This window comes from Styela clava, chromosome 8, assembly GCF_964204865.1.
Source record: "Styela clava chromosome 8, kaStyClav1.hap1.2, whole genome shotgun sequence".
NCBI lineage: Eukaryota > Metazoa > Chordata > Ascidiacea > Stolidobranchia > Styelidae > Styela > Styela clava.
The window spans coordinates 21410535-21436003 of NC_135257.1; the positions used below are offsets into that span (position 1 = coordinate 21410535).

Sequence of the window (25469 nt, forward strand, 5' to 3'; positions counted from 1 at the left end):
TTACCATTCCAAGTCGGGTATGGGATTGGTTTTTACTGTATTGTTTGTTTTCGGAAGCATGGACTTGGTGGTGGAGGAAGCCGTAACCGACCAGCGGTTACGTGAACCACCCAACGACGGCGAGGAGTCCAGCAATCCTCTCGCACATAACCATCCCTACATGGGATTCGAACCTGCGAACCCACGCAGAGTAATTAGAGGTGCGGTGGCGAGCGTATTCCTAACGCTTAGCCCGTTGAGCCACACCGCCGCGCCATACGGATGGAATTTCATTTTTTTTTTTTGGGGGGGGGGGAGTCCAGGTTGGGTATGGGATTAGTTAGCCAGCTATTTGTTTTTGGAAGCATGAACTTGATGGTGGAAGAAGCTGTTACCGACCAGCGGTTATGTGAACTACCCTACGGTGGCGAGGTGTCCAGTAATCCTCCCGCACATGATCTTTCCTGCATGGGATTCGAACCTGCGAACCCACGAAGGGTAATAAGAGATGTGGTGGCGAGCGTATTCCTAACGCTTAGCACGATGCACAAACTATAGCCTTTCGTTCGGTTACGAGACCATGTTAAGTATGGGATTAGTTACCCTGTTGTTTGGTGAAGGAAAACATAGGCAACCAGCGTTATCATGAATTATTTACTAGATTAAATATTTGATGAATGGTAACACTGGGTTTGAGATTAATTAATAAATATCCAGAAATGAAATTTAATGGATTAAATACGAGATTCAACAACGGCCACACTGAATGGCTTGGCGGATCGGGTTGTGGCCACGGGCCACCTGTTGCACGCCCCTGATATGTGAGAATGATAAATGATTAAATAAAGCCATGTTCTACCTTTGCAAGTCATCCCGTCACCAGAAAAGCCAGATTTGCAAGTACATGTGTAACTTCCTTCAGTATTGGTACAATCGGCTTCTTGATCGCATCCATGTGTTCCATCTGCACATTCATCAACATCTAAATAAAAGGGAGAATCTTTCACAATATGATAGAGGTTTCATATTTATCCTACACACATATACACATCATATAGAATGGGATTCTCATATTTATATTGAAGAGCACAAAACCATAAGATGGCTTAAGCATGTTGCAAACTATGGCCTCACCCCCCAATTACCAGTACATGCTGGACATTGGAATAATCGACCAGTTATTTATTTTAGATGCATGGACGTGATATACACAAACCCAAAAGCATATACATACATGTGAACCAGTGTTCCCTCTAATGTGTGCGCATGTGCGCGCACACAGCTTTCAGAGGCCGCGCACACGCATAGATTTACTGCGCACAGACGTATTTCGAAGTAATGTAGCAATGTTCTCGGTTGGCAGGTTGAGAAAGTTTGTTATTGGCCCTCTTATTACCCGGTTAGAACGCCAAAATTTCTTCATTGGATTTTGCACAATTATTAGTCATTTCCAAAAAAGAGTGCACACACCAAAATTTCTGCGCACACATACTATAAAAAATTAGAGGGAACGTTGATGTGAACACAATCGAACACATACATAGAAACACATACACAGATATGTAGACCCACACAAACAAACATGTATACATATACATACTTAAAGGTGCACACATACATAGACAAGTTGTCTCATTCCATATGTAGACCTATCCTTGTTCACATTCACAATTACACAAACCCACAAGTTTCCACTTTTAGTTGAAAGCACACCCACGCTCGCACAAACTCAAATGTTAACCCACACACATATATACTCCCACTAACATACACATATTGAAAGCACACCCACGCTCGCACAAACTCAAATGTTAACCCACACACATACACACACATATATACTCCCACTAACATACACATATATGTACATGTACACACACCGTAGTGCCACAAATACACACATGGATAAGGTCACACAAACACATACATTTATACAAACACATCTTTACACACACAAGCACACACATTTATACACCTGCGTGCAATACACATTTTGCACGCTTATAAACAAGCACACACAGAGACACATGCTCCCACTAACATACACATATATGTACACACACACACACCCTAGTGCCACAGGCACACACATGGGTAGGGTCACACAAACACACACATTTATACAAACTCATGTTAAAGACATTTTTACTCACACAAGTATACATCTGCGTGCAATACGTATTTTAAGCACTCATAGACAAGCACACACACATGTATCCATTAACATACACATATAAATACACACACAACACAATCTATCTACAGACAAACCTGCACAAAACGTTGCTTTCCATGTGTATCCTTGTTCGCAAGCGCATCCATAAGATCCCTGGGTATTGATGCAAACCTGTTGGTCCCCAGCGCAAGAATTCTTGGATTGACACTCATCCACATCTGAAAAAGTTGTAAACTTAAAAGTTTTATTTTTTTACTCAATATACACACATGTACATATACACGCTCATACACAATCACACACACACAATTGTGCACACACACTCACACACATATAACAGAGACGCACATCACAAACAAACACAGGTAAATTACACGCTTCCCCACACACACGATCATGCAGATACAAATACATACGGATAACAGAAGAACACACCACATACAAACATGTGTACATATACACGCTTACACAGACACACACACAGATAGGTACTCGCACTAACACAAACATACATACTCACCCACTCATAAACACCCACAAACATAAACATAGACACACAGATGTACACACACATATACGTGCACACATACATACGCACATACACACTCTGAAGCCCGTAGGTCATAGAAAACAACTGTATTTTTAACAAGTATCACGGTGCACCAACCGCACGCAGACACTCAAGTACACATACATACACATAGATACACACATGACACTCTGAAGCCCGAACATTTGAACTAATAGAGTTTATATCGCCACAGACGTACCGTTACAAGTCGTTTCATTCCATGTGTATCCTTGTTCACAATCACATCTATAAAATCCTTGTGTATTGACACAAACTTGATTATCTTCAGTGCAAGGGTTCTGGGTTTGACACTCGTCCACATCTGAGAAAGTATATTTTTTTAATATTGAAATCTTGTGTGAATAACTGATGATTTCAGAATCAAATCGAAATTTTTTTTTAAACCAAATCGAATCTCGGATACTTCGAAGATATGTAGTTGTAATGACTGTTTCATTGTAATGGGTACTCCAGACACATAAATTAGTGAAAACACATAATCTATTACTCAGGCAGTGATTGTGTTCACACACAATAGAACACATGTTTCATCGATAACTCACTGGGAGGTAAAGAGTCATATCTCAGAATTGTCAATTGCATTTTAAAAATTTGAAACGAATAAAAAAAAATAAGAGATTCGTCTTGACTTGCGGGCGGACAAAAAAACGAAATGGCGGCAATTCGAAATTCCAGTCTGAACCGATTCGAATAATTTAATGTTCGATTCGATTCAAAATGCTCATCTCTAATATGCAGTCCAGTACGGGCAATGTGGTTCGGAGTTTCCCAGTTATTGTGAGGAACACACGGCTGTGGAGTCAAAGTTAGGCTGAGACGTCAGTATGCTATAAAACTCGAATCTCCCCGTAATCAGAGCTGGGATATGAGTTAAAATTTTCCCAGCGCGGAGTCAAAAGTCGGGGAAGTCTCAACGACTTTGCAACCCTGGTGGGAAATACTCTTTCAATTTAATATCTAACGTGAAATTCTACCCAGTTAATTCTGGGACAAGTGAAAAAAATTATACTAAAAATCAAAATAAAAAAGACACTTAATTAAGGTCATGTCGAAGGTTGAATATTATCAGTATAAAAATTCCAATGGTAGAACTTTCCAAGTGAGAAATATTCCTAGGACAGTTGTCACCTTCACATACAGATCCATTCCCAAAATATCCTGCATTGCATTGACAGTCGTAGGATCCAGCGAAATTGAAGCAAGAAGCGAACGGACTGCAGTTGTCAATGTCAACATCGCATTCTGAAATGTCTGAAAATAATAATAATAACGCAATCTAGTGATTTTGTTCACAATTGGGAAAATGACTCGGCGATTCGGCGCTTCGTGATGAGTGTTAGGTATACGCTCGCCGCAGCACCTCTGATTACACTGCGTGGGTTCGAATCCCACGCGGGGATGGTTATGTGCGAGAGGATTGCTGGACTCCTCGCCGTTGTAGGGTGATTCACGTAACCGCTGGCCGGTTACGGCTTCTTCCGCCACCAAATCCATGCATCCGAAAACAGATGAAACTAATCACATACCTGACATGGACTGGCAACCGGACGAGAAGCCGTCTTATTGGATTTCCTCTACCTGCTGGATAAATATGAAAATCCTATCCTAAATCTGAGTAGTCAAGCCATATCTATAGTCCATATTAGAGGTCATTTAAGTTTTTCGGCAAATGGCTGAAAAAAGTACTTATTTTTGCGAAATATCATATCATATACTTGCTGAACCAGAATGATTTCGTTTCTTTCAAAAATATGACGTGTAACCTGTTCATTTTGCAATTTTATTAAAATTTGCAGCTTGCGAAATACCGCTAGATATGTAAAACAACGAAAGAATGGATGAAAATTGAGCCTTTATATCAGAATTACCGTTATCTTGAGAGTAAGTCAGAGACAAACGCGCCAATCTTGTGCCGCCACTGGTCACCGGTCATTAGTCGTGGATCATTTTCCAACGCACTTTGCACCAGATAAACTAAAAAGCTTGGCTACGCCATCATCTCATAATGTTTTAAAGGAAAGCTTGTACAATCTTGTTCAAAGTTAACTTGTGAAAACTCGTAAATGGAATCAAAATGTTTTACCTGTACAAGTCAGACCATCACCAGTGTATCCCAGCACGCAAACGCATCCAAAGTTCCCATTCCCAAGGTCTTGACAATCAGCATTTTGAGCGCATTGCGTTTCGGTACAAGTACTACCTGTGAATACAATTAACAAGCGATGCAATAGTTATTATATTTTTATGTTTTTTTCTACGGATCAGAATTTTTCCAGTCTCGGATCAATGTCTGAAAGACACGCCATATCCTAGTCGTATCTGTACTAACGCTTCGTAGTCATGCCGCGGGGTCCGCAACAGTCATACATACCTGGGGGCTTCCGTATCCGCTATGTATTGCAAGGCAAAGACTTCTACCCCGAGCTTGTGTGTCCGCCATGACAGATAGCATAACGTCCGCTCAGGGCTTCCGTCAAAGCCATTCATTGCACAGCCCAACTTCCGCCGCCCCGGCTTCCGTACATACTGTGTGAAGACGTGTAACACGCACACAGCATGACATCCACCGCGAGGCTTCCGATTCATCATTTCCGTGGAAAATTGGAGATGGTATTACAAAAGTTTAAGCTCCTATTTATGGGAGATGAGGGAGCGCCGTCAAAGACTTCTATGTTTCACATTCTTTCCGAACAAGACGCCAGACAAAGTAAACCGTTATCGATACGCTGAGTTACAGTTTTCGAAAGGACCACGGAGGGAATTTGCAGTCTACGTCGTAGGCAATGCAGAACCAAAAAGATATTAGTACTCTCGAGAATAGGAGCTCTCTGCATATGAGCGGCTTATTACTTATCGATTTTAATCGGTAAGTATGTTGATAGGTATTTGTCTGTCTGTATGTCTGTTAGATACACGCGATATCTCACGAAAGCGAGATTGAATCTGCTCCAGATGTGCATTCATCATATCCCGGACCAGAAGCCTGTTAATTTTAGGCGAATTATGTCGTATAATTAGCGAGTTATTATTTAATTAGTGATGGGACACAAGGTGTCACTATGGAGGAAGAGCGCCGTTTTGGGGATCCCCTAACTTTCGATCGATAAGTCTTCAGTCTCTGACCGATATTCTCGTTTTTTTATTGCCTTCACATCTATCGTGTGGTGTCTTTACGATTCCAAGTTCTAGTTATTTAAAAAATTCAATGACATGGTACCAGAAAATGTGACATCTTACTACCCGTTTGTTTTTGCGAGGGGGGAATTCCCCAGTACGCTAGTATCCACTAGATATATTTTATCGTCATATTTTACCTGTAGTTGTCGGGCTTGATGTTGGAGGCGCAGTGGTATCACTAGAGGTCGTTGTTTCGTCTGGTGTGGGGAGGATTAATGCTGAAATAGAAAGAAGGATAAATTTTTTGGACACGTTTAGTGGCCATAAAGATCGTTTCAAAATTTTGTTGTTATTGTTATTTGTCTCCGTCTCCATTTTTAAAAAATCGCTTTTCTCTTCGAATACTGGACCAATTGCTTTGATATTTTCAGTGGTTGAAGATAAAATTTTTCTCCAGAAGGCTATTACTTTTTATTCGCTATGACGTCATCAAAATTATTGCCACTGGGTGGCGCTACGTGTCCATATATCTGAGCATAGCTCTCTTGTTTTATTACATGTTGGGTACAAGCTCCCAGATCCCAAGCAAAGAAAAGTAACGAAGAGTAGTATAAATGGATTAAATTACCAAAATTTAATTTTTTTACGAGGGGTTATAAGTCCCACCGGTGCTCCTGAAATATGCGCACCAAAATGTCACACAATCTGAACCCTAACCGGATACACAACCTGAGTTCAGGTTGTGCGCCATCTTGGTGCGCATACTTCAGGAGGTCCGTATCCCAAGTTGAGTTGCCGTACCCCGAGTTCGAGCAGTGGTGTATCTAGAGTGTGGCAGTCATGGCTAGTGTAGGTTTTTTGTGTAGGTTAGTTAATGACTCGGGGTATATTTTTGAGAAAGCTGACTTCAATCTGGCTTATGTTGTGCCAGTGACTGGAGTATCCCGTACACCGATAACTGATAAACGACAGTACGACAACTCAACTCCGCTACATTCTAAGCCTCTTTTCAAATCTTCTCGATTTATTGAGTTTATAGAATGCACAAAACAAGCAGGAGAGTGAATAAATATCCCAACAGACCTGCTCGACCTTATTGAAAAGAAAACATTCCTGTTTACCTAAACCAGGGTGAGCAACCTGAGGCCCGAGTGCCAAACGCGGCCCCAAAGAAAACACTCCTGCACTAAACTAGAGAGTAGAGTAAATTATGAAGTGCATGCATATTTACTTGTTCCAAAACTTACATGCTTTGGCGCGTCGGTGTGGCTCAACGGGCTAAGCGTTAAGAATACGCTTGCCACCGCACCTCTAATTACTCTGCGTGGGTTCGCAGGTTCGAATCCCATGCAAGGATGATTATGTGCGAGAGGATTGCTGGACTCCTCGCCGTCGTTGGGTGGTTCACGTAACCGCTGGTCGGTTACGGTTTCCTCCACCATCAAGTCCATGCTTCCGAAAACAAACAATATAACTAATCCCATACCCGACCTGGAATGGTAACCGGACGAGAGGCCGTGGTTCGCCATATGTATAAGCCGTCTTATCGGCTTTCCTCTCCCCCGGGATAAATATGTAAATCCTATCCTATCCTGATAATCTTAGCCTAATAACTCTTTAGGAAAATGTGACTGTTACCCTACTTACGAATAACATGAGTTGACGGTTCCTGAAGCACATTCTTTACTTCGCCTATGAAGTAGGATACAGTGACGGTGTAAGACACACACACATTGAGTCCACATATCTTAGCTGTTGCATTTGACGTAGTTAGTGACGTAATTATATTGGTGACGTTTGCAGGACCGATGCTGACTTCAACCTAAAATACAGAGTTACCGATGTTAAATTTTAGATTTCGTAAATTTTTAAACTCACGACACGACATAACACATGAAAATGCGATACGTGGACTTGTTTTGAAGATCATAACGCAGCTGAGTGTCCGATATTGTCAGTTGTACTTCTCTCGCGACATGAACGGCGAAATAAAGGTACTCCCGTAGTATGTGAACCAAGTTGGCGGACACCGGAACGTAGTATGTGTACCATATTAGGGTTGGGTCAAAATTCCAGGTACAAATACTACGGGAGTCGCTTGGCTAGTCCCCGAACTCGTAACAGAACTAAATAAAAAGAAAATTGGAATAAAATTATGGCCTAACCCTAAACTGGTACACATACTACGTTCCGGTGTCCGCCACCTTTGTTCACATACTGCGGGAGTACCAAAATAAATATGTTGACCAGAATCTTCTGAAAGTGTTTGAGTCGGATTCCTTATCCTGTGATTAAGTTGTCTTATCGCCCTTCTTATCTCCCGGTAAAATATGATAATTCCTATTTCATTCTTTCTACTTACCAAATACTCGAGAACGTCCGGCACTGGTGTCCATGTTATTTCCATACATGACGATCCAATCGCAGACTGACCTATGAAAAAAAAAACATTGGTCAAATTCTAGGTGAACTACCAGCCTCATAGAACTCTGAGAAAGTTTTAAAAAAAAACTTATAACGACCTAAATATCGCCGGTTAAATATATAACATCGATCAGGGATTATACTATATACAGTGGCCGACAAACAGTGTGCCGCGTCCCAGTCGTAATACGTTTACGACGGTTATCTTGCAGTCTTGTGAAACTATGCGATAAGTAGACTGGGTTAAACCATTATTTGCTAGTCAGATGGCCTGCCGACCACATACAAGGATTTCGCAGAGCACATGGGTATTTACAGTATTATCTTATTTGGTAGATCCCAAATCACATCCAGGTCATCATACTGAAAAGGTCGGGAAATTTTCTTATAAATAGAAAGGCGCTCCCGAAGTACGTGCAACAAGATGACACACAACCTGCACCCCAACCTCGTACACATACTATGTTCAGAATGTGCGCCATCTTGGTGCACATACTTCGGGAGCTCCAAGGAAATATCTGAAAACGAAAATCGCGACTAGTATTTTGGGCCCAATTCAGCTGCCCCGATTGGAAACCACTAATAGTTCAATTTTCGTCCAAAGATTGTCAATCTATGTGTTTATTAGTGTTAAAAGCATAATATTGTCATTACATTAGTTATTTAGCCGGTAGGCAGATCGAGGTTAAAACCATAAACGATATTTTACGTCAATCATTTCACGCAGAACGGATGTTAAATGTAGTCAAAATAAAAATGTGTTGTCTCGTGATTGTTCCAAGTATGCGGTGTAGAATATTTTATATCTTAATCTGGAATGACACATTGTGCACAGCCGCGGTCGTCAACCTACGGCCCGCGGAGTATTATAATCCGGCCCGTGACGCTTCACTGAAATATAGTAACAAAACAGCCGTTTTGACGATTATATTTTCTAAACCAAATTATTTTATAACCGGACAAGTATATAATTCACAATTAATCGTTTACTGGGCCTATAATTTAATTATAATTAGACAAATGGCAACAAATCGCAGAAAAGTTGATGCTAAGTGCAAAGGGTTCAATGGCGCTGAAAATATTCAAATGGGATTTTTTTTTAATGCAATGAGGAAATAAATCTATATTATATTCGAGAGATGTATGACTGCTTGATTTTTATTATAAAAAGTATCATCCGTTTGGTTTTCAACTTTCTAAAAATATGTGCGGCCCGCCAATGACTTGCAAGTTGCAACCCTTAGTTTTGGCCCGCGAGCGACAATAGGTTGCCGACCCCTGGTGTACAGTAATCGTTACTTTTATAACGAGAGAACGATGCTCAATTATATGAATACGAAGCCCGAAACAAGGTACCATTCGAACCGTACCTTACTAACGGTATCAAGTAATCTCCGAGTTTCGCGCAGTGTCGCGTGAAATCGGAAACAGCCGTCAAGCTTGATGGATTAAAAACCGTGGTTCCGTGAATAAAAATGATTCAGCGGAATATAGAATAAAATATCAGATCTCATAGTATTCATAGGAAATTTAGCAATGAATAAGAGTATAAGCTTTCTAGCGAAAAATACAATCTCCAACCACTGAAAACTTCAAAGCTATTAGTCCATTACTGAATGAGAAAAGCGATTTCTTTTTAACAACGAGAAAAAGAAACCAATAATATCAACAACAACAACAACATAATAGCAGAACGTTTCATAAGTCGATTTTGTGTCCAATAACAACAAATTTGCAAAACAATGTATAATAGGTTCAATTTGCGTCCAAAGATGGTCATGTATTTTTCAATGTTTCAAGTATATTTTCATTACATTGGTTATTTAGCTGGTTGCGGTTAAAACCATAAACAATAATTTACGTCAATCATTTCACGCAGAACAGATGTTAAATGTCATCGAAATAAAAATAAGTCGTTTCGTGAAAGTTTAATTATGCGACATAGACCATTTTATACCTCAAAATGTAATGATATTCTGAGTGCATTAACCCGTTGCTTCGATATAATAAGCCTGCTTTAATTCTAAGCAAGAACAGATCTATGGAACAAAGCCCACTCCCTACGCCAACGCAAAAATATGAGATTTTAGAAATACTACCCCGCCACGTTTTAAAATAAAAAATAGTAATTATCATGTTAGGGTTCGGGTTAGGAATGATTTAAAAATTTGAATTCCGCATCTCAATCTGCATTCGCAGCCCTAACTGGAAAACGAGAATATCGGTACTGGAAAACGAGAATATCGGTCGGAGACCGAAGACTTATCGATCGAAACTGCGGTTTCGATTCATGACTCTATAGTGACACCGCGTGTCCCGTCACTAATTAATTAATAACTAATTATGCGACATAATTTATCCAAAATCAAAAGGCTTCTGGTCCAAGATATGATGAATGCACATGCAAAATTTGCAGCAGATTCAACCACGCCTTCGTGAGATATCGCGTTCATCTAACAGACATTTGTGATTTGTGATTTTATTTTGTGATGAATATATATTACATTTCCGTTTGAAGTGTTTTAGTTTCTATTGACAAACAGACAGACAAACAGACAAATACCTATCAACATATATACCGATATAAAGATCGATAAGTAATTACTATTTTTTATTTTGAAACGTGGGGCTTTTTTTTTTATCAAATCTCACATTTTTGCATTAGTTGCGAGAAGGTTGTACAAAGGATCCGCAAGAACTTCTAAATTCAAAATCCGCAACTTGCAATTTGAATGAAACCAGCGATTCAACCTTTTATCCAGCTTCAGTGAACTTAACAAAAATGTAAGGGACCAATAAGAAGCTAAACTTTCGTTGATGTGCGGGAGCTTCTACCAGATAAACAGAAACTAAAAACATAACGGAGCAAAACAAACCCCAAGGTATGGCTGTGTTTTGTTATGCGCAAGGTTTTTTATTTGCAAATGTAAACATCGTAAAGTAAGTCCTCAATTTTCCTCAATTTTTATACATCGTGACAAAGTTGTTTAATGTTGAAAATCCAGTTTCATCGATATATCTGAAAGCACTTTGCACCCCCCCGAGGCGGACGTGGGGGCTTTGGGGCGGCGTGGAGTATGTAGTCGAAGTTTATTTACGGTTGTTCCTTATAGTGGTCTAATCCGTAGTCGTATTTTTAATTTCTCATAGTCGGAGTTGGAGTCAAAAATTTGGAGCTTCCGGAGTCCGGAATCTTAGACATCTCAAGGTCCGAAGTCGAAATTTTGAAAAAGATTGCAAACGTTTGAGCAGTCAATATTTTGTGATGAATATATATTACATTTCCGTTTGAAGTGTTTTAGTTTCTATTCATAGGAACTACAGTAATTTAAAATTCATATCTACCTCTGTAGATTTATTTAGTGTCAGATTGTGCAAAACATCACGTGCGAGTATGACGCCATAATCTGTTGATTGTTACGACACCCACTTTAGGTGTTCCCGCTCCAGTGAACTTTCAATCAAGCGAAAAAAGTACGTGGGTGAGAATATTAGGAAGTATGGAAGTACGGGAGTACTGAAAAATTGATATCGTAGTAAAAAAACTAAAAAATTTTTGGTAAGTGGACACCAGTATAAACTAAATAAGAGAGCTATGCTCAAATATATGGACACGTAGCGCCACCCAATGGCAATAATTTTGATGACGTCATAGCAAAACAAAAGTAATAGCCTTCTGGAGAAAAATTTTATCTTTAACCACTGAAATTTCAAAGCAATTGGTCCAGTATTCGAAGAGAAAAGCGATTTTTTAAAAATGGAGACGGAGACAAATAACAATAACAACAAAATTTTGAAACGATCGCTATGGCCACTAAACGTGTCCAATAATCAGATCTGATATTTTTTAACTATTCTTGACAAGCATACAAATTGTGATATGCGACATATAATACTATAATTTCACCTCGTGAATGTACAGGGTGTCCATAAAGTCCCTTTACAATTTTAATTTTGTCAAAACTCTGTTCTCAATATATCTTAACCAGATTTGTTGTTTTTCAATCAGTAATTGTTCAAGTATTTTTACTTTATTTAATACTTCAGTGAGGGCCAAAACAATATATGGTATATAAATTCCAATATATGAATTCCCTTTGCAATTTTAAAAAAATTGAAGACTTTATGGTCACCCTATATCTAACATTGATTTCGAATTCTATTCAAACCGATTTATTTTAACATTACCAAATCAAAATTGACGTTTGCATAACAGGAAATATTCTATTTTGGAGGCTTTAAATTCCCGAAATAAACTGAAAGTTTCAAATGTCCTACTGGAATGACGAATATACTTTTTATGGATATGAATATCAAGTACACATCACGAGATATCGAGTCGTTCGGCTACCGAGGTATCACTCTATTCCCAATTCTTAACAAGCCGTAAATAGCGACATATACTATAATTTTACTTTGTAAACGTTAGGTTATAGGGTACTCCTGAAGTATGCGCACCAAGATGTCGCATAACCTGAACCCTAACCTGGTACACAACCTGAGTTCAGGTTGTGCGCCATCTTGGTGCGCATACTTCGGGAGGTCCAAAATATATCTAGCATTAATTTTGGATTGCATTTAAACTAAATTATTTTAACATTACTAAATAAAAATTAACCCGTTTGCATAACAGGAAATATACTATTTCCATGGCTCCAAATTCTTAAAATAAACTGTATTCCACTGCTGTTTAAAAACACAAATATTTATTTTCGGTTTACTCGCGATATGATGTCACAATTATGGAGTTGCGTGTCGCAAAACATATTAAGTACCACTCAACAAAGATTTTAAGCGTGTCCGTAAGTGATTTTTAAGCGTCTTTCGCTTCGAATATAGCTCTATTGAGCAGTGATATCTGATATGTTACAGAGCAGGGCTTGTCATTTTTTTAAGATCGCGACCCCTTCCAATTTATTGAATTTTCTTGCGAGCCCCTGTTCCGAGAAGGATGATACGACGCTTACTCGTGCCTTTTGCCCCAAACAAAGTCAGATAAACGTATCCACTGATATTTAACAATATCTTAAAGAATGGCATGGCCTTCTTATGTCTTCCTAGACGGTATTGTAAAAATAAAAACGATGGAACCAATATTTATAATAGCTCTGGGCTTTTTCATAAGCATTCAAATTATTGTTGTACATTCATAACGATGACGTCATCACTCCATTGTTTCGCTTCGATGACGTCATAGCGTACTATGAGGTATAAATATGATGATTCAAAACTCATATTAATCATAGGGGAAATACCACAGTCAAGTAAACACACCAAGAGATAACCAAAAATAGACATTTAGACTTGAAAAAGTACGTATTATTTCCGTCTCTAAACAGAAACAAGATATTTGAAACTTTCGATTTATTTGGGAAACTTTAAAACACTAAATAGGATAATTCTGACCGAAACAATGATATAAAAACGCGTTAATTTTTCGCCGATCAAGGGCGATCAAAAATCTAAAATGTATGCTAATGCTATAAATAGTGAAAAATCTGTCATATGTTTTGATTTTGTTTGTTAATAGCCAAACAAAATTATTTAGTCTCAAATACGAACATTTCCGCTACTGATATTTCAAGGTACAAGTCTATAAAAAGAAAGATGATTGTTCTGATTACTATTTTTAACGTCTATGATCACAACACAGTCACATTACGAGCAAACAAAAAATATTTAAATCCGAAAAACCACGTATTATTTCTAGTTATAAACAGAAGTATGAGAATTGAAACTCCCGATTTATTTTTGGAATTTCGAAGCCTTCAGAATAATATTTTCCGTACCGGAGCACACTTATTTAAAAGCGATGAATTTACCGATCAGAAATTCCGAAAAAAAAATTAGTTTGAACAAAATACTTGATTCTAATGCGATAAACAGGGTAAAATCTGTCATGAACAGTAGATGATTGTTTTATTCGCGATTTTCAACGTTCCCGAGTCGCTGCGGGCCTAATCCAGTCACAACTTGAAATTAGACATTTAGATCTAAAACTATCGAGTATTATTCCCGGTTCTAAACAGAAGTATGCGAGTTGAAACTTTCAATTTTTTTTGAAGAGTTGAAGCCTTTCAAATTGTTTATTTCCCAACCAAAACACTGCTATAAAAGGGCGTTAAATGTACTGACTAAATATATCTATGAAAAGTAGGCGTGTGTTTTGAACGCGATTTGTTTTCTACCCCGTCAATATAGTGTTTCGTTTCGATGACGTCATATAGTACTATCAACTATAAGTCTGATGGCCCAAAAGGAAAATTACGTATCTGTATCACGATATCACGAAGAAACCAAAAATAGACATTCAGACCTTTATAAAGTACTTATTATTTCTGTTTCTAAACAGAAGTAGGACATTTGATACTTTAGGTTTATTACTGCTATACTGCTATAACAATTCGTTAAATTTTTCGATAGAATACTAAAAAACTTTGGGTGCTCCAGAAGTATGCGTACCAAGATGTCGCACAACCTGAATCCTAACCGGTACACACATACTATGTTCAGGTTGTGCGCCATTTCGGTGCGCATACTTCTGGAGGTCCAAACTTTGTTTGAACGAGAAATTAAATTTATTGTAAAAAAGGTTATTTAGAACAGGGCTTTCAAAACTGGGGGTCGAGACCACGCTGGGGGGCACGCAACGAATTTTAGGGGTCGCAAAGAGTACACTAATTGCACACAATGTTACCATAATCATTGGTCTTTTTTTAGACTTTTGATTCGAAACACAATTATTAAAACTAGCGCAAAACATAAACACATGCGATCCGTTTCTCAGAACAGGGTGTCGCGAAAAATTCTAATATATTGGGAGGGCTCGCTATCTTAAAAGTTTGTGAAGTCATGATTTGGAATATATGTGAAAATCGAAAGTAGCAAAAACTTCTGAAACGAGAGTTCTGCTTTGTTGAATCAATCTTTAAATGGGATGTTTCTTGGACAAAAACTTTTATAATAACGCATTAAGATTGCCGATTGATAATATCTATACAATTAGCAGAATCAGAATTACTGCTAATCAAAAAGAATGTATTCCGGAAATCCAGATAAAAGTGACTATATTTTTCTCTTGTAAGTTCTGACGTTTATCGTTAAAATCGTTTGCTCTTTTGGAGAAAGACTTCGCCAAATAAAAAACACCCCTCATCCAAGTTTTAAAATGAAAAATTAATAATTATCCGGTTAGGTTGGGAATGTAGATTGCGCTAGAAACTCGTTTTTTCAAGTAATTGTTAACCCTGGATACTAACTGGATAATTACTATGTTAATATATTATATGTTTTATGGCGCTTATAACTTCTGTGGTCTTTTGCGCCTTTGATCATTTTCAAATTTTAAAATCTTATACTAACCTATTATACAATATTTACGAATATATAATTATACAATTGAATCAATTACAATAGTTAATTTTTTCTAAATATTTCTGCCCGTGGACAAAACAAATTCGATAACAGTTCCAATAATGTGCATGTTACTAAGCACTTCTTCCAAAGTCATTTCCAGTTTAAGTTCTCTGGCTTTGCTGATGACTGGGCTCCTTTGATGATTATATTGTTGACAATGCAATAGGTAGTGGGCTATACGGTCTCGGGTACGAAACACTGTTCACAACTAGTTTTTTTTTTAAAATGCGGCGGGTGTGTTTTTCTCAAATCTCACATTTTTGCATTTGTGGCGGGAGCTATCTACCTAAGATGCTTACCATTGAAATCATAGCCAAACCTAACCTGCATGATAAAGCGGGTCTGGTATAGTTTAGTACCACATCCACTTCTAGTTGGCCTGGCTCAACAATTTTTGCATATGTCAATCCTAACCCCCACCTGACTACGTCACCGAAAAATTACGTCATTCCGGCGTCACAGTGGCGTAATAAGGCCCACCGAAGTATGCGAATGGTCGTCCAAAACGGGCAGACGATAACCCGAAATCGAGCAAGCTATTTCTCTCGTTTTCTCGTCGCAACGATCACGATAGGAGAGAGATCGCCGGCTTTAGCAAGTTCTTATCGGCGGCGCAGATGCCATTTCGGGCGATCGTAATTATACTTTGGCAATCCCTATGACGTGATGGTGACGTCGTAGTTACGTAATTTTTGGATGGCATAGTCAGGTGAGGGTTGGGAATAACATATGCAAAAATCGTTATGCTACGCCACTGACATAGGCAAACTAAAGCCCGCGGGCCAAATCGTGCCCGTTGGGTAATTCAATCTGTCCCGCCCGATGCTGCGACAACCAAACTAAAACCGAATTTTGATGTTTTGGCAAAAAAATAACCTAAAAAATTTGTTGAATTTGTTTGTTGAATTGCGATTAAATTAAGTTTGGCACGAGGCTTATAGTTTTCCACTTTTGCTTTCGTAACACTGTAACATTGTTCAAAAGATGCAACTTTTTACGTCACACTTACATGGCCCGCCAGTCTAGGTGGGAAAAAATTTTGGCCCTTGGTTCAAAAACATTGTCCACTCCTAGAACCTATAAAACCCAAAGTCATCCTTAAGCTATCGTGAATCCAGATCACAAACATGTCTCCAATAAAAGAGTCAAATTTTACGCGGATTTGCGCGGGATTATAAAGTCGTTAAATGCCGAATTTGGATACAAAACATATCGCAATGCAACATATAATTTAGTGGTTACGAGATTTGAAAAGTAAACGATTCCCACAACATTCGATGAGAACGATATGGCTTAAATTGTCAGTTAATTTACCACAACAGACATTTTGCGATCAAGCCCAATTCCATCAAGTCCATGCATTTGAAAACAAATACCTATCTAATCACATACCAGAAATAGACTAGTAACCGGATGAGAGGCCGTGGTTCGCCATATGTATAGGCCGTCTTATCGGTTTTCCTCTCCCCCGGGATAAATACGTAAATGCTATTCTTATATATTTAAGGTCGCTGTGATATTTCCGACATACATAATTACGATTGATCAACTCTGCAATACCAAATATAAAATAAACAATAAAATTAACTAGAAAATATTTTTGTCTGATAAACGTGCCACCCAAGAAGATTTTGACGATATGGTTTATTATGCTACAGCAACCCGTCATTTACTTTGCTAAAGTGGACATTCTGCGATCAAGTCCAATTCCTTAAATTAAAGTGTGTGTTAAAAGCACCACGTAATATTTAAGTTCAGATTTATACAACTTTTTATGAGCTATTTTTTCCCCCAAGCAATATGTGAGACAAGCAAATTCTAACCCGTAATAACATACTATATTTTTCTATAGATCAAGCAAAGGCCATAGAGCAGTGTTTCCCAACCCCTTTTCAAGCGATTCATATTTAAATAAAAATACAGTAGTATCTTACCTATGGCTTCCAAAACTGCTGGATGACACGTCGATATCTCGTGTATTATCGTAGTGTATGGTGACAAATTAGCAAACTCCCTAAAACAAAAAATACGTTGTTCATTCTGAAAAATTTTCAAGGAAAGCAGGGCATTTTACGTAATAAAATAAAAGTCTTAATCCGACTCTATCAGTTTCCTCGTTTGAGAATGAAAAACATTCTCAGTGAGTACACTATCACTGCATTCTTTGTTTTCTTTCTCAAGTTCTGAATCCTTTTAGTCTTTTTTGGGTGCTACCTAATCTGCAGTTTGGTTCTTCCTCATTCAAACCAAAGCTACTCTCTGCATTGTGATCAACTTTATCTGGATCGCTATGGTTAACAGAATTTTTAATTTAACGTTTTCAAGGAAGTCGGGCATTTTTGAAATAAAGACTTGATTGCATTTCCCTAAATGTGTCATTCTTATCTGTCTTGTCTGAAAATTTTTATTTATTCAACATTTTAGTGGAACACTTGGCATTCCTAGTTCTTGCATTGTTTGTTAACCTCAGCTTTGACAGAAGTTGTTATAACCCTACTTGTCAAACATTATGCTGCTTTTAATGCTTGGTGGGGAAAATTCCGAGTTTTGACCAAGGGCCATGCTAAATGGCTTGGAGGGCCGGGTTGTGGCCCGCGGCGACATATAACTAAGGATGCCAAGTATGAGTACTTACAAGTATTCGATTCTTATCCGATTCCTAAATTTTCGATTCCGATTCTCGATTCCGAATCTCGATTCCTCGACATATTACCGAAAAAATATACCCACCCAAGCAATACCATATGAAATAAAGCAAGACAGCGATGTTCAAATTCTGGACGGACAAGAAGGCCGAAACTAAGTAGTATGGGTATCCAATCTGCCACAGGAGACAAAACCGCACAAAAAAACGAATCCCTCAGAACCCACAGAGATTTTTAAAATAAATAAACGTTAAAGCCTACTAGCGATATTTAATATATATACATTATATATAGTGAAGTTTGCGGTGTCGTAGCAACTCAACATAGCAGTGAAGCAGTTTATACATATATATGAAGAAATTGCCACAAAACGTTACACATTGTTTGCAATCCAAGTTTCAAACTCGAGAATCGATTCCGGTGCATCGGAATCGATTCTAGTCGATTCCGCGAAGAATTGATTCTGTAATCGAATCCGGACTCGATTCCGCCATCCCTATACGATATAACTGGGTAATTCTCATATCTGACATGGTAATAAGATTAAGCCAACTTACAGTTTTTTTTTCTCGCTCTCGACCCACCCCAGTCGGAATACGGCTAATACATCGGTTCCCAAACGCGTCATGTTACTAAGTGCGCCGCGAATATTAACAGAATTGTGTTAAACATAACTAAAATATGATTGAATATTTTACATATTGTATTTAACATAAATGTTCTATTGTTTCATATTTTACATGCTGTGTATATGAATCAAGAAATTCATTTCACCTTTCTATGACCGTTTTCCTTTAATCTTTAGGCCTTTATGTTTACAAACGTTACAAGGCATTAAGTACACATTAACGATTACAAAATTGAGTTATTTTTCAAGCAGCATTTTTTTTCGTGTGAGTGTGCCGTGAGTTTTTTCCCCTGATAATTTGACGCCGCACAAAAAAAAGTTCGGGAACCGCTGGCCTAATACTTCACTTCTCACAATTAATTAAAATCAAATCAAATTTGAAAATATTTCTTGAATAAGCAAATTATGATATAAATATATATATATAAAACAAATTCCAATTTACCAACCTGTAATACGGACTGATAGAAAACTCGTATTCCGTGTCGAAATTGATAGGAAAAGAGAGATTTCTCGTTGTCTGTAATAAAATACACATATTTTAGATCAGGGGTGTGCAACCTTTTTCGCACGCGGGCCAAATATCAATAACCGGGTGAAACCGCGGGCCGTACCTACATTTAACACAGGCTTTCTATTAGTTGCAGGCACAAAATAGTGTTCATTTGTTATTGATCTCATGTCTTCATCATTAGGGGTCATTGCAGAAATGATGAGTTAAAACGCATAAATTTTCTAAAACTGCAATTCAAATATACTGTCACACCCAATTTAAACGAATTCAGTGAGAAATTAGCTGTTGGATTCTTTTCTTGACTACTTTTATCCAAATTTGCTTGAATGGAAGTGCTAGCAATTCGAAATGACGGCCATTTTAGGAAAAAATATGTTACTGAAAAGTGCCATATTTGAAGCCATGACTTTTTCCAAATGTGGAAAGTTATCTTGGTTGAGATGTTTTCAGTAAAATACGCCAAGATTCATTTCAAATAATTTGCTGTCAAATCTTATTCTAGGTTGGATTTAGACAAAATTAACCGATAGGCTGGAACCAAAACTCAGTTAGCTTTTGTATCTTTTAATATTATTTTCTTTAAACTGCTCTCCAGTTGCCTCCGCGGGCCGCACAATTTTCCCTTGCGGACCCCATTTGGCCCGCGGGCCGCACTTTCCACACCCCTGTTTTAGATCAAGGCAGTCCGAGGGCTAACCTAGTAACAGAGTAGGAGAGGTTGATTTTCTAGAATAGTCAAAAGCAACTAATAATATGTCAAGAGACACTAAATTTATAAAGAAAAAAAAGGATCCATTATGTGCCAGAAAACGCCATAACTTCTATGCAAAATAAATAAAATCCATTCTCACCGGTAAAACGGTTAAATGATAATTATTATCCGGTCCCAATAGATCGGTGGTTGACTTGCACTGCACGGGATAGAAGAGCCCGCATTCAGGTTGCGGGCACAAACAAACATTTGTATTTTCTTGTGTTAAAAGCTGTTTGGCGCATTCAGGTATAGTATCGTTCGTGTCGCATACGCTGGTCTCTGTCGTTGATATCCACATATGGTTTTCTCTGTTTAAAATGCAACTTTATTACTTATCAATTTTAATCGGTAAGTATGTTGATAGGTATTTGTCCGTCTGTCTGTATGTCTGTCTGTATGTATGTCTGTATGTCTGTATGTCTGTATGTCTGTATGTCTGTCTGTATGTCTGTCTGTCTGTATGTCTGTCTGTATGTCTGTCTGTCTGTATGTCTGTCTGTCTGTTAGATGCACGCGATATTCCACGAAAGCGAGATTGAATCTGTTCCAGATTTTGCATGTGCGTTCATCTTATCTCGGACCAGAAGCTTATCGATTTTGGATGAATTATGTCGTATAATTAGCGAGTTATTAATTATTTAGTGATAGGACACAAGGTGTCACGTTGGAGTAAGAGCGCTGTTTTGAGATCCCCTAACTTTTGATCGATAAGTCTTCGGTCTCTGACCGATATTCTCGTTTCTATTTTAATAAGACGCTCATTGCTCAGAACAAGGCCTTGTATGAGTAGTCACAGACATCCAACGATTTGTATGGATTGTAAGTGATTCAAGGGTCTGGCTGCACACTAACACAAATATATCTCTGTAACGTTTCGCCTGACCAAAATCCGACTTCCTCAGACTTACAAGGGTGTTAGTGTGCAGCAAGAAATGTTTTAAATCAGTGGCTCCCAAAGCGCGGGCCGCGGGCCAATTACGGCCCGCGTAACGATTCAATATGGCCCGCCGAACTCAAGTTTAATACTTTATTTTTTACCTTTTTACGTTCTAGAAACCGCAATTGTTACGTCATTTTTTCACAGTAAAACACGTGTATATTCGTAACAATTCAGTCATACCGGTAACTTAATAATAAGTAGCAATATCGACTCCCTCTCACGCGGCCGCGAAAATCCATCTGCTTATAATTGGGGCCCCGGCCAATGAACCTTTGGAACCACTGCTGAAAAACTTCAGTTTGCTTTTAAATTCCTGCTTCAATCACAAACTTTCCCCGAATGGAAGCTTATACAGTGCCTTATTTAGAGTTAAAACGCAAAAAGGAGCAAAGTAAAAATAGAATAAAACATTAAACGGCGCTCCAGAAGTGTGTGCATCAATATGGAGATAACTATTTTTGTTCGCCTACTTTACATCAAGTTGTGTAAAGCGATTACAACCTATGGGCAGGGGGTATATTCACTTGGCTAACACAGACAGTCCCCGAACTTGTAATAGAACTAAAATAAGGAAAATCGGAATAAAATTATGGACTAACCCTAACCTTGTACACATACTACGCGCGTATCCAATATTCAATCAAAACTTACCCCGAATGACAGGCCGACACTGGTTCAATTGAATGAGAAGTGATAGAATGATTTCTCTTTGTTTCTGTGTCAAGGAGATGAACAGCAAACCCATCAAGTTGGACATCTGTGAATGAAAAGTTGTGTGTGAGGTTGTGAGTTTTAACAGGGGCTTACCCAAAGAGGTGCTTGCTGTAATATACTACATTTTTTTAAGATGTGCACCAAAACAGTTTTCTATATCATGCATGGCAATTTTTCGTAACTTGAAACGCTTTTTAGAATCTTTAATTAAAAGTTTCAGAATTCCCATTTGACAACTACCCTCAGTTTATAACTCAAAATGAATGAATAATGAAAAGACCATAATAAATACAATCGTGATGCTCTAAAACTAAATTTGAAATAAACGATACTAAACAAATGACTTTGCAGCTATTAACAGGAGTTTCGGTTCAATGAGCAATTTAATCGTAATTGTGCAGGAAATAAAATAAAGCGCATAGTATCGCTGTAAGGTGACCGTACATTTGAACCCATGTACATTTGAACCCATTTGTATATCCGCGGGTTCAATCTATATGCGGGTGCTAAAACACATGGGTTAGGGTTAGTATGGGTTCAAATATCCGTAAAACACAAAAAATGCCATAGGTGCAATAGCATACAGGTGCAATTGTTATGGGTTCAAATGTAATGGAACCTCGCTGTAATGTCATTAAATGTAACTTTATTTGCCACATCCTATTTGTGGGAATTTCGCGGTTGCAGTTCATGTTTCTCATGAATTACAAATCTCTTTAAACAAAGTAACATAATTTCTAATATTTCTTCCAAACGATATTGATTCAAATCGCGTTGATTTAAGATGTAAACCAGGGGTGAGCAAGGTTCTTGCACCAGGGGCCAAAAAGTCCGCCCATCTTGACTAGCGGGCCATGTAAGTGTGACGTAGCAAGTTGCATTTTATGAACAACATTTGGAGTGTTACAAAAGCGAAATTGGAAAACAATAAGCCTCGCGCCTAAACTGAGTTTTAATCGCAATCTTGACAAATTCCTTGAGTTATTATTTAGCTAAAATATCGAAATTTGGTTTTAGTTTGGTTGTGGTAGCATCAGGCGATCCAGATTGAATTACCCAACGGGATGGCCCGCGGGCCCTAGTTCGTCATGTTGGATCTAAAACCATCCTTTCTAGGTAAACTTACTGTTTGGTATACTTGCAACCCAGGCAACATCAGCATACAACTGCAGACTCTTTGGTCCTGTGATTTCTACGTGGACGTCAGTCGATAGAGTGAATGTGACGTCATAAACATCCGCTGTTCCTGCGGAAGACAAGAAAAGATTTTACTCACATTTTCCTGTATTATACATAACAATTTTTCGTGGCTCAAAACCCATGTTTTCCAGCCTCCGGCCAGAACCGCTAGCAGTCCCGCCTACAGTCTAACTTGGCAATTAGAAATGTCAAATAAGCAACCGAGATGAATAAGCAATATCTGTAGAAATTTGTGAAAGGTTGCAAGACATCCTGTCCCATATATTTTTGTTTTTGAGAAACAGAGAACACAGAGAAAGGTGGGCAATAACTTGACTTGCTCTCGTCCACCAAAACATTTTGAGATGCGCTACAAACCCGAAACGCGGAGTTACCCAGAGTTACCAAAAGAAAAATAGCTTAGAACCACTGCCTATCATGACTTGAGATAGACAGAATTAAACAAAATTAAATTTGCTTCTGGGTTTTTTCAATTCAATCGAGAACTTTAATTGTATGGATAGTATCAAGCGGTTGATTTACGCTTTTTAGATCCCAAGAATCTTAAAAAAAAACGTTTTCAACCCGCCAAATGATACGGTCTTACATGGCAAATAAAAATTTCATTCGCCCCATAAAAGGTCAGAGTCACTTTGGTCAAAGTCTTCATTACTACTGAGTGAGGTCGTGCGCTTTCTTTTGAAAAAATTCCCTTCAAAGTGTAAACATGATCTAATAGGCCTGGGGTGCACAACACGGGGCACGCGTGCCAAATTTGGCACGCCATACGCTCAAACGTGACACGCGAACGGATTTGTAAAAAGAAAATTATTTATGATATACATTAAAATATCACGTTTATATCAAAATTAGCAGTTTTTCAGGACATAAAATTGTTTTAATAAATATATATTCGTTGTTATGTATTATTATTAAAATTTGTATGATGTGTGTTTTCCGGGAGTTAATTTACAATACCAACGATTGTGCATGGCACGCGACAAGATTATTTTACAAAATTTGGCACGTGTCCTCATTCGAGTTGTGTATACCCCTGTAATAGGCCATGATTCCAGCCCCGGTCAGTCTGAAAAGCAGCTCTTTGAAATCAAAAATCTTCTTTCGTATATGGGGGTGCTTTGACAGCGCCTCGTTCGGAGGGAAAATAAATGACAATGGATTCAACTTACTGTTCCTACATACTCTTAGTTGTCCGTCTACTCCAAGTAAAAGTAATGTCCATATTGATATAAATCCAAAGTAGTCTAGAGGAGGTTTCTTTGAAAGCGACATTTCAGAAATGTTTTAGTATGGAACTTATATTAATTATGTACTTGAAAAATATCTGAGAGAAAAAGTAAACAAAAGTAAAGAAGTGAGTTCTTCTATTCCGTTTGTCTTATGATGTGTTGGAATAAGTTGAGGATAGGGTTTACATATTTATCTCGGGGGAGGGTATTGCCGGCTTAATCATGTGACGAACCACGGCAGCTCGTTCGGTTACCAGTCAATGTCGGGTATGGGATTGGTTAGACAAGTATTTGTTTTCAGACGCATGGACTTGATGGTGGAGGAAGCCGTAACCGACCTGAGGTTACGTGAAACACCGAACGTATGACGTATGCTTGTCTCACCTTTATGTCGTGATCAAGTTATTGTCCCACATTTAAACTGTAAAGACTGGAAACTATTATTTTATTATCCTTCTACTCTGATTCAGTGATTCTGAATGGGTGACGTTAATAGGGAGGCTTAATTATTCTGCTGTTATTTCCTGAAAGCCCACTAATTATTACCTTGTCTTAATTACCTTATCCTAGTCTAGTCTGAGAAAGGCAAAGAACGCTGGAATACTCAGTAAACCGTAACAGTCCGTTAAAGACGTAAACACCGACAAAGTATTAAGTATTCTACTCAGTACGCCTCCTACAACTCTGACCCTGGAAACAAGCAAGAAAACGATTGTACCAGAGCTTTCAGTTTGAAACATGGATGTGGGACAATAACCTAATCTAACCGAAGGATTCGAAGAAAGCGCGTCAGAAAAGTTAGCAGCAAGATAATTGGCAGCCAAATAATCAGTCAAATGTCTCACAACCTATCATAATTGATCACAACAAAACTACCGCTTGAGGACAATTATCATACCTTTGAAACTTCAAAATACCAATCCACTTTTATACTTAGTACATCTCGCTATGTTTCAAATACCAACTTATAGTAATTATATATAGTCATATTATTCCAAACTTTCCACTAATACCAGCTCAAGAATTCCATTCGTGATGTAACATTGACGAAAAAATTCGAAACGTAAAACAACAGTAAACACAAAATATTTTTACCAAATCGTAAAAAAAAACATTCAAAATTTAAGTCTAATAAGCATAA

The 25469-nt window shown here is 38.2% G+C and overlaps 1 protein-coding gene across 2 annotated transcripts in view; it reads right to left on the bottom strand.

Moving 5' to 3' along the window:
• The window catches only part of LOC120329954 (uncharacterized), a 44975-nt gene extending 20556 nt beyond the window's left edge, over positions 1–24419 (bottom strand). The window contains exons 1-14 of one of the 2 annotated variants that reach the window (XM_078115043.1): positions 24269–24419; positions 23026–23145; positions 21837–21942; positions 20343–20553; positions 19427–19497; positions 17639–17718; positions 8227–8297; positions 7512–7686; positions 6062–6142; positions 4831–4947; positions 3876–3998; positions 2926–3048; positions 2251–2373; positions 839–961 (exon numbers count right to left, since the gene is read on the bottom strand). In XM_078115043.1, coding sequence (XP_077971169.1) covers positions 839–961; positions 2251–2373; positions 2926–3048; positions 3876–3998; positions 4831–4947; positions 6062–6142; positions 7512–7686; positions 8227–8297; positions 17639–17718; positions 19427–19497; positions 20343–20553; positions 21837–21942; positions 23026–23145; positions 24269–24371 — 1627 coding nt within the window. In that variant the 5' untranslated portion in view covers positions 24372–24419. The remainder of the gene's footprint in view (positions 1–838; positions 962–2250; positions 2374–2925; positions 3049–3875; positions 3999–4830; positions 4948–6061; positions 6143–7511; positions 7687–8226; positions 8298–17638; positions 17719–19426; positions 19498–20342; positions 20554–21836; positions 21943–23025; positions 23146–24268) is intronic. The other variant, XM_078115044.1, reaches the window with a different exon arrangement.
• Positions 24420–25469: the final 1050 nt, after the last annotated feature.